Below are 10,395 nucleotides of genomic sequence, written 5' to 3'. Positions count from 1 at the left end.
TGGGCTTCCCTCATCCCCCATGAAATTTCAAAGGGAAAAGGGAAATGCAGACAGCTTGACCTTGAAGAACTGATCACATCATCATTTCTTCCCATGAACCAAAAGTAGCCATCCTTGTCCATGTGAGCTCGGTCCCCTGTGATGTAAAAGTCCCCTTGTTCTGATGCAGCGGTCTTCTCAGGATTGTCCTGAAATACAAAGAAAGCCAATGAAGGACCCTCTGGGAACAGCTGCTAAGTCAGCTACTGCCCTAGGAGCCCCCTGTCAGAAGCTGGTGACCGCTCAACAGAAAGTTCAGCAGTTCTGAAAGCCCAGCCTGGCCAGAGTTCCCCACTGGACAGGGAGCTATGGCTCTGTTTGGTTGTGGAGTTTCCCTCTTTTGATTGGAATCAAGCTGCCAGCAGCAAATGGTTAAGGGCAGCCACCTACCACATCTTTAGAAGGGGGTCTAGAAAGCATAGTTGAAAGCAGAAGAGTGGACACAGGACCACTGACTGTGTTTTTTAGGACAAAAGAACACACAAATACTCATTGCACTCAGGAATCACTAAGGGTAGAAAGTGAAGGGCTAGGCCGGGCGTGGTGGTTCATGCCTGTAATCTCAGCGCTGTGGGACATTGAGGTGGGTGGATCACTTGAGGTCAGGAGTTTGAGACCAGCCTGGCCAACGTAGTGAAAACCTGTCTCTACTAAAGATTAAAAAATTAGCTGGGTGTTGGTGGCACACACCTGTAATCCCAACTACTAGGGAGGCTGAATCAGGAGAATTGCTTGAACCCAGGAGGTGGAGGTTGCAGTGAGCCAAGATCACCCCATTACACTCCAGCCTGGGTAACAGGGCGAGACTCCATGTTGGAAAAAAAGAAGAGAGAGGAGAGAGAAGAGAAGAGAAAAGAAGAGAAGACAAGAGGGGAAGAGACGGGAGGGGGAAAGAGAGGGAAGGAAGGAAGGAAGAGAGAGAGAGAAGGGCTCATCAAAAAGCCTATTAGTGTGGGGCAAGAGTAAAGAGAAAAACAAACTCTGATTTTCAAAGTTTTAAAGAAAAGCTAATATTCAACAATTTAAAAATGTACTAATACATGCAACCACACAGATGACTTGCAGAAACATCATGCTGAGTAAAAGAACCCAGCCAAATCTGAATAGTTTGTGATTCCATTTATATGAAGTTCTTTTTCAAAAATGCCAAATTATTATGCAGTGACAACAAACAATTTATCAATTGCTGGGGTCTGGAGTGGGGAGGATTGCCTGTCAAGGGGAATGAGGGAGCATTTGGGGCTGAAAAATGTTCCATATTTGACTGTGGTGGCAATTACACGGGGGCATACATGTGTTAAAAGTCATTAACCAATCCAAGATGGCCGTTTAGGAAGAGCTCAGGATTGCAGCTCCCAGTGAAAGCACAGAGGCTGCTGCAGGTGATCCCCAGGCAAGCAGGGCCTGGAGTGGACCTCAGCAGACCTACAGCAGAGGGGCGAGACTGTCAGAAGGAAAACCAAGAAACAGAAATAACCTCATCATCAACAAACAGAATGTCCACTCAGAGACCCAATCTGAAAGCCAGCAACTACAAAGACGACAGGTGGATAAATCCATAAAGATGGGAAGAAATCAGCGCAAAAAGGATGAAAACACCTGAAACCAGAACACCTCTCCTCCTACAATGGATCACAACTCCTCACCAGCAAAGGAACAAGGTTGGATGGAGAACGAGTGTGATGAAATGACAGAATCAGACTTTAGAAGGTGGGTAGTAAGAAACTTCTGTGAACTAAAAGAACATGTTCTAACCCAATGCAAAGAAACTAAGAACCTTGAAAAAAGATTTGACAAAATGCTAACGAGAATGGACAAAATACAAAGTAATATAAGTGAATTGATGGGGCTGAAAAACACAACACGAGAACTTCGTGCAGCATGCACAAGTATCAACAGCCAAATTGACCAAGCAGAAGAAAGGATATCAGAGGTCGAAGATCAACTCAATGAAATAAAACAGGAAAGCAAGAATAGAGAAAAAAGGGTAAAAAGGCATGAACAAAGTCTCCAAGAAATGTGGGACTATGTGAAAAGACCTAATCTACGTTTGATAGGTATACCTGAATGCCACGAAGAGAATGAATCCAAGCTGGAAAATACTCTTCAGGATATTATCCAGGAAAACTTCCCCAACCTAGCAAGGCAGGCAAACATTCAAGTCCAGGAAATACAGAGAACACCACAAAGATATTCATCAAGAAGAGCAACCCCAAGGCACATAATCGTCAGATTCACCAGGGTTGAAATGAAGGAGAAAATACTAAGGGCAGCCAGAGAGAAAGGTCGGGTTACCCACAAAGGGAAGCCCATCAGACTCACAGCAGATCTCTCAGCAGAAACCCTACAAGCCAGAAGAGAGTGGGGGCCAATATTCAACATCCTTAAAGAAAAGAACCTTCAACCCAGAATCTCTTATCCAGCCAAACTAAGCTTCATAAGTGAAGGAAAAATAAAATCCTTTGTGAACATGCAAGTACTCAGAGATTTCGTCACCACCAGGCCATCTTTACAAGAGCTCCTGAAAGAGGCTCTGCACATATAAAGGAACAACCAGTACCAGCCACTCCAAAAACATGCCAAATGGTAAAGAGAATCAACACAATTAAGAATCTGCATCAACTAATGGGCAAAACAGCCAGCTAGCACCAAAATGGCAGTATCAAATTCACACATAACAATATTAACCCTAAATGTAAATGGAATAAATGCCCCAATCAAAAGACACAGACTGGCAAATTGGATAAAAAGACAAAACCCATCAGTGTGCTGTATCCAGGAAACCCATCTCACATGCAAGGATACACAAAGGCTCAAAATAAAGGGATGGAGGAAGATTTACCAAGCAAATGGAGAGCAAAAAAAGGCAGGAGTGGCAATTCTCATCTCTGATAAATTAGACTTTAAAGCAACAAAGATCATAAGAGACAAAGAGGGACATTACATAATGGTAAAAGGATCAATGCAACAAGAAGAGCTAACGATCCTAAATATATACGCACCCAATACAGGAGCACCCATATACATAAGGCAAGTTCTTAATGACTTACAAAGAGACTTAGACTCCCACACAATTATAGTGGGAGACTTTAACACCCCATTGTCAATATTAGACAGATCAACCAGACAGAAAATTAACAAGGATATCCAGGACTTGAACTCAGACCTGGACCAAGCAAAACTAATAGACATTTACAGAACTCTCCACCCCAAATCCACAGAATATGCATTCTTCTCAGCACCACATCACACCTACTCTAAAATTGACCACATAATTGGGGGTAAATCACTCCTCAGCAAATGCAAAAGAACGGAAATCATAACAAACAGTCTCTCAGACCACAGTGCAATCAAGTTAGAACTCAGAATTCAAAAACTAACACAGAACTACACAGCTTCATGGAAACTGAACTTGCTCTTGAATGTTGACTGGATAAACAATGAAATGAAGACAGAAATAAAGATGTCTTCGAAACCAACGAGAATGAAGACACAACGTACCAGAATCTCTAGGACACATTTAAAGCAGTCTCTAGAGGAAAATATATAGCAATAAGTGCCCACATGAGAAGCAAAGAGAGATCAAAAATTGACACCCTATCATCAAAATTGAAAAAGCTAGAGGAGCAAGATAAAAAAAAAACCTCAAAGTCTAGCAGAAGACAAGAAATAGCTAAGATCAGAGCAGAACTGAAGGAGATAGAGACACAAAAAACCCTTCAAAAAATCAATAAATCCAGGAGCAGGTTTTTTGAAAAGATCAACAAAATAGACAGACCACTAGCCAGATTAATAAAAAAGAAAAGAGAGAATAACCAAATTGATGCAATAAAAAACGATAAAGGGGATATCACCACAGATTCCACAGAAATTCAAACCATCATCAGAGATTATTACAAACAACTCTATGCACATAAACTAGTAAACCTGGAAGAAATGGATAAATTCCTGTACACTTGCCTCCTCCCAAGCCTAAACCAGGAAGAAGCCGAAGCCCTAAACAGACCCATAACAAGGTCTGAAGTAGAGGCAGCAATTAAGAGCTTGCCACCCAAAAAAAGCCCAGGTCCAGACGGGTTCACAGCCAAATTCTACCAGACATACAAAGAGGAGCTGGTACCATTCCTTCTGAAACTATTCCAAACAATACAAAAAGAGGGAATTCTTCCCAAATCATTTTATGAGACCACCATCATCCTGATTCCAAAACCCGGCAGAGACTCAACAAGAAAAGAAAACTTCAGGCCAATATCCATGATGAACATGGATGCAAAAATCTTCAATAAAATACTGACAAGCTGCTTGCAACAGCACATCAAAAAGCTTATCCACCATGATCAAGTAGGCTTCATCCCGGGGATGCAAGGCTGGTTCAACATACGCAAGTCTATAAACGTAATTCACCACATAAACAGAACCAAAGACAAAAACCACATAATTATCTCAATTGATGCAGAGAAGGCCTTTGACAAAATTCAACAGCCCTTTATGCTAAAAACCCTCAATAAGATAGGTATTGACGGAACATTATCTCAAAATAATAAAAGCGATTTATGACAAACCAACAGCCAATATCATGCTGAATAGGCAAAAACTGGAAGCATTCCCCTTGAAATCTGGCACCAGACAAGGATGCCCTCTCTCACCACTCCTATTCAATATAGTACTAGAAGTTCTAGCCAGAGCAATCAGGCAAGAAAAAGAAATAAATGATATTCAAATAGGAAAGGAGGAAGTCAAATTGTCTCTATTTGCAGACGACATGATTGCATATCTAGAAGACCCCATCTTCTCAGCCCAAAAGCTCCTGAAACTGATAAGCAAGTTCAGCAAAGTCTCAGGATACAAAATCAATGTGCAAAAATCACATGCATTCCTATACACCAATAACAGACTTAAAGAGAGCCAAGTCAAGAACGAACTTCCATTCATAATTGCCACAAAGAGAATAAAATACCTAGGAATACAACTAACAAGGAATGTAAAGGACTTCTTCCAGGAGAACTACAAGCCACTGCTCAAAAAAATAAGAGAGGACACAAACAGATGGAGAAACATTCCATGTTCATGGTTAGGAAGAATCAATATCGTAAAAATGGCCATACTGCCCAAAGTAATTTACAGAGTCAATGCTATCCCCATCAAGCTACCAATGACCTTCTTCACAGAACTGGAAAAAAACACCTTAAACTTCATATGGAACCAAAAGAGAGCCCACATAGCCAAGTCAATTCTAAGCAAAAAGAACAAAGCAGAAGGCATCACACTACCGGACTTCAAACTATACTACAAGGCTACAGTAATCAAAACAGCATGGTACTGGTACCAAAACAGAGATATAGACCAATGGAAGAGAACAGAGGTCTCGGAGGCAACGCAACATATCTACAACCATCTGATCTTTGACAAACCAGACAAAAACAAGCAATGGGGAAAGGATTCCTTGTTTAATAAATGGTGTTGGGAAAACTGGCTAGCCATGTGCAGAAAGCAGAAACTGGACCCCTTCCTGACACCTTACACTAAAATTAACTCCAGATGGATTAAAGACTTAAACATAAGACCTAACACATAAAAACCCTGGAAGAAAATCTAGGCAAAACCATTCAGGACATAGGTGTAGGCAAGGACTTCATGACCAGAACATCAAAAGCATTGACAACAAAAGCCAAAATAGACAAATGGGACCTAATCAAACTCCACAGCTTCTGCACAGCAAAAGAAATAGTAATTAGAGTGAATCGGCAACCAACAGAATGGGAAAATATTTCTGCAATCTACCCATCTGACAAAGGGCTGATATCCAGAATTTACAAAGAACTAAAACAGATTTACAAGAAAAAAACAAAACAAGCCCATTTAAAAGTGGGCAAAGTATATGAACAGATACATTACAAAAGAAGACATACAGGAGGCCAACAAACATATGAAAAAATGCTCATCATCACTGGTCATCAGAGAAATGCAAATCAAAACTACATTGAGATACCATCTCACGCCAGTTAGAATGGCGATCATTAAAAAATCTGGAGACAACAGATGCTGGAGAGGATGTGGAGAAATAGGAACACTTTAACACTGTTAGTGGGAGTGTAAATTAGTTCAACCATTGTGGAAGACAGTGTGGTGATTCCTCAAGGACCTAGAAATAGAAATTCCATTTGACCTGGCAATCCCATTACTGGGTATATATCCAAAGGATTATAAATCATTCTACTATAAGGACATGTGCACACGAATGTTCATTGCAGCACTGTTTACAATAGCAAAGACCTGGAACCAACCCAAATGCCCATCGATGATAGACTGGACAGGGAAAATGTGGCACATATAGACCATGGAATATTATGCAGCCATCAAAAACATTGAGTTTGTGTCCTTTGCAGGGACATGGATGAACCTGGAAACCATCATTCTCAGCAAACTGACAGAAGAGCAGAAGATCAAACACCGCATGTTCTCACTCATAGGCGGGTGTTGAACAATGAGAACACATGGACACAGGGAGGGGAGCACTACACACTGGGGTCAGTTGGGGGGAAATAGGGGAGGGACGTTGGGGGGTGGGGAGTTGGGGAGAGATAGCAAGGGGAGAGATGCCAGATGTAGGTGATGGGCAGGAAGGCAGCAAATCAGACTGCCACATGTGTACCTATGCAACAATCTTGCATGTTCTTCACATGTACCCCAAAACCCAAAATGCAATAAAATAAATAAATGGAAAAAAAAAGTCATTAACCTGCACACTTAACATGGGTGAATTTTATTGTAGGCAAATTATATCACAATTCAACAAGTACATTCTGAGAAAAAAGAAAAAATATAAGCTACCAATACCTAAAAATATATATAACACACAATCTCTAAGGTGTGTATGCAGAAACTTAAAAGTCTACACATTAAAGAAGATATAAATAAAGTGAAAGAAAGGCGTAACTGGCTGGATGTGGTGGCTAACGCCTGTAATCCCAGCACTTTGGGAGGCCGAGGAGGATGAATCACGAGGTCAGGAGTTGAAGACCAGCCTGGCCAACATGGAGAAACCCCGTCTACTAAAAATACAAAAATGAGCTGGCTGCGGTGGCGGGTGCCTGTAATTACAGCTACTTGGGAGGCTGAGGCAGGAGAATCGCTTGAACCCAGGAGGTGGAGGCTGCAGTGAGCCAAGATCACCCCACTACACTCCGGCCTAAGTGACAGAGACTCTGTCTCAAAACAAAACAACAAAACAAAACAAAAAATACTTAATTGAGATGTCAATTATCCTTAAGTTGTTTTATAGACAATACAGTTCTAATCAAAATACTAGCAAATATTTTTCATGGAACTTGACAAGTTGATTCTAAAATGTAAATGAATGAGCAAAGGGCTAAGAATAGGTAAAACCCTTCTACATAAGTTGAATAAGAAGAAGTCTACATATGAAGACTTATGGTAATGCTTTTGTGGATAAGGCTTTATGGTATCAGTACAGGGACACAGCAAGTGATCAAGGAAATACCAGAAAGTGCCAAAATCTATCTATGACCATATCAAACTTTTTATTTATTTATTTATTTGAGATGGAGTCCTGCTCTGTCACCCAAGCTAGAGTGCAATGGCGTGGTCTCGCCTCCCTGCAAACTCTGTCTCCTGGGTTCAAGCAATTCTCCTGTCTCAGCCTCCTGAGTAGCTGGGACTGCAGGTGCCCACCACCACACCCAGCTAATTTTTGCATTTTTAGTAGAGAAGGGGTTTCACCATATTGGTCAGGCTAGTATTGAACTCCTGACCTCAGGTGATCCACTCGCCTTGGCCTCCCAAAGTGCTGGGATTACAGGCGTGAGCCACCACACCTGGCCTGTATCAAACTTTTATATCTGACAAAATTAGCATGACAGATAACTGGGAAGAGGAGGATTTATTCAACAAAATGGTTTTTCATGTAGAAAAAAACAAAATGGATTCCTCTCTCATATCATGCACACATCAACTAGAGATGGATTATAAACTTTTTTTTTTTTTTTTTTTTTTTGAGACAGAGTCTCTCTCCGTTGCCAGGATGGAGTGCAAAGGCACGATCTTGGCTCACTGCAACCTCCGCCTCCCGGGTTCAAGTGATTCTGCTGCCTCAGCCTTCCCAGTAGCTGGGACTACCGGTGGCTACTACCATGCCCGGCTAGTTTTTTTTGTATTTTTAGTAGAGACAGGGTGAGCCATGTTAGCCAGGATGGTCTCAATCTCCTGACCTTGTGATCCACCCACCTCGGTCTCCCAAGGATTATAAACTTTAATGTCAAAAGCAAAACTTTAAAACTATTAGAAGAAACTGTAAGTGAATATGTGTATTTTCTACCCCAAAGTTGAAAATGATTTCATAAGACACAAAAAACGCTATCCATAAAATTTAAAAACTTATTAATTTGATGACATGGAAATGAATGCTTCTGTTCAACAAAAAGAAGGTAAAAGAGAGTGAAAAGATAAGCTACAACCTGGGGAGAAGATGTTAACAACTATTATAACAAACAAAGGACCAATATCAAGAATATATTAAGAACTCCCATAGGCTAGGCATGGTGGCTCATGCCTGTAATCCTAGCATTTTGGAAGGCTGAGGCAGGTGGATCACTTGAGCCCAGGAATTCAAGACTAGCCTGGGCAACATGGTGAAATCCCATCTTTACCAAAATATATATATATATATATATATACACACACACATACACACACACATATCTATATCTATATCTATCTATCTATAGCTATATCTATATATATAATTAGCCGGGTATGGTGGTGTGTGCCTGTACTCCCAGCTACTCGGGAGGCTGAGGTGGGAGGATCACCTGAGCCCAGGAAGTTGAGGTTGCAGTGTGCCATGATTGTGACACTGCACTTCAGCCTTGGTGACAGAATGAGACCCTGCCTCCAAAAAAAAAAAAAATATATTAAATAGTTGCATAATATTTCTCTGTGGTGGTGATATTATATATTTGAACAAATTCCTGATATTAGAAATTTGGGTTCTTTTTCTAAGTTTTTTCTCTCTTCTTTTTCTTATTTTCTTTCTCTCTCTCTTTTTTTTTTTGCTTTTGTTCACAATGCTGTAATATAATATAATCCTTTACATGACTAATTTCTGGTATTAGAAATTTAGATAGTCCCTTCACCTTTTTTTCTGTTATAAACAGCCAGCACTGTAACAAATGTTTATGCATTTGACAGTTTGTTTCCCCAGGAAAATAAGCACATTGCTTATATGGGACATAAAGTTGACATGGGCATATTCATTTAACTGACATGTGCAATTTCAGATAAATGGGAATCACCGTTGTGAATTTGAAATGTTTATGTTTATTGTGAGGGAAGAATGAGCTTAGCTTATCAATTCTGATGATCACCCATCAATCACAGAACAATTTTGGTCTGACATTCTCTATAATAATCTTCACATGTTTCATGATTCTCACAAAGAGATTTAATATTTTTTCTCTTAATTAAGAATGAGCTGGGCCGGGCACTGTGGCTTACACCTGTAATCCCAGCACCTTGAGAGGTTGAGGTGGGCAAATCACTTGAAGCCCAGAATTAGAGACCAGTCTGACCAAGATGGCGAAACCCTGTCTCTACTAAAAATACCAAAATTAGCCCAGTGAAGTCGTGTGCGCAGATAGTCCCAGTTACTTGGGAGACTGAAGCACGAGAATTTCTTGAGCCCAGGAAGCAGATGTTGCAGAGAGCTGAGATTGCACCACTGTACATCAGCCTGGATGACAGAGTGAGACCCTGTCTCAAAAAAAAATAATAAATAAAAAGGAATAATCTGGAAAGAAAACGCACTGTTGGTACAGGTGATAGAAACAGTAAAAAAATAAAAACAAGATTCTTTTCTAGCAAATAATTTTTCAAATTACTTTAGTACTCTCAGTGGAATGATCTCAGGACCAGAGAGAATGCGCACAATGCAGTAAGTACCAGAGTCCTGAACACCTAGCAGCATAAAGTAGACACTCATGAATGCATGAATAAATTTTTCAGTGGGGCCAAAGATTTACTGTTATTTACAAGACTGATTAGCAGGAAATACATTAAAATGTTAACCTGATCTCAGCTTGCTATGATTACTATGTTGTTGTGGTTTTTTTTTTTTTTTTATAAGTTTCTGTGATTTTAAACAAAATAAGGTAGATTATTTCTCTTGTAGTCACAGAAAAACCACTAAAATGCAACATTCCAAAAACAAATAGGCTGATTTGTTTCTGCTGCTTCTAATTTTGTAGCTGATTGACAGCTTAGACACATGAGATGACATTCTATTAAGCAGTGGCTCTCAGGCTTGGCTGCACATTCGAATCACCTGGGAAACAGCCACCC

The 10,395-nt window shown here is 40.4% G+C and overlaps 1 protein-coding gene across 1 annotated transcript in view; it reads right to left on the bottom strand.

The window, feature by feature from the left end:
• LOC116526519 (acyl-coenzyme A synthetase ACSM5, mitochondrial-like) overlaps window positions 1-10,395 on the bottom strand; it is a 36,759-nt gene that overhangs the window by 3,766 nt on the left and 22,598 nt on the right. The window contains 1 exon segment of the mRNA XM_032242857.1: window positions 61-188. Coding sequence (XP_032098748.1) covers window positions 61-188 — 128 coding nt within the window.

This window comes from Sapajus apella, unplaced genomic scaffold (genome assembly GCF_009761245.1).
Source record: "Sapajus apella isolate SASKATOON/1434 unplaced genomic scaffold, GSC_monkey_1.0 scaffold51, whole genome shotgun sequence".
Classification (NCBI taxonomy): domain Eukaryota; kingdom Metazoa; phylum Chordata; class Mammalia; order Primates; family Cebidae; genus Sapajus; species Sapajus apella.
Note: the sequence above shows the minus strand (reverse complement) of the source record. Positions and strands in the feature narration are given on the sequence as shown.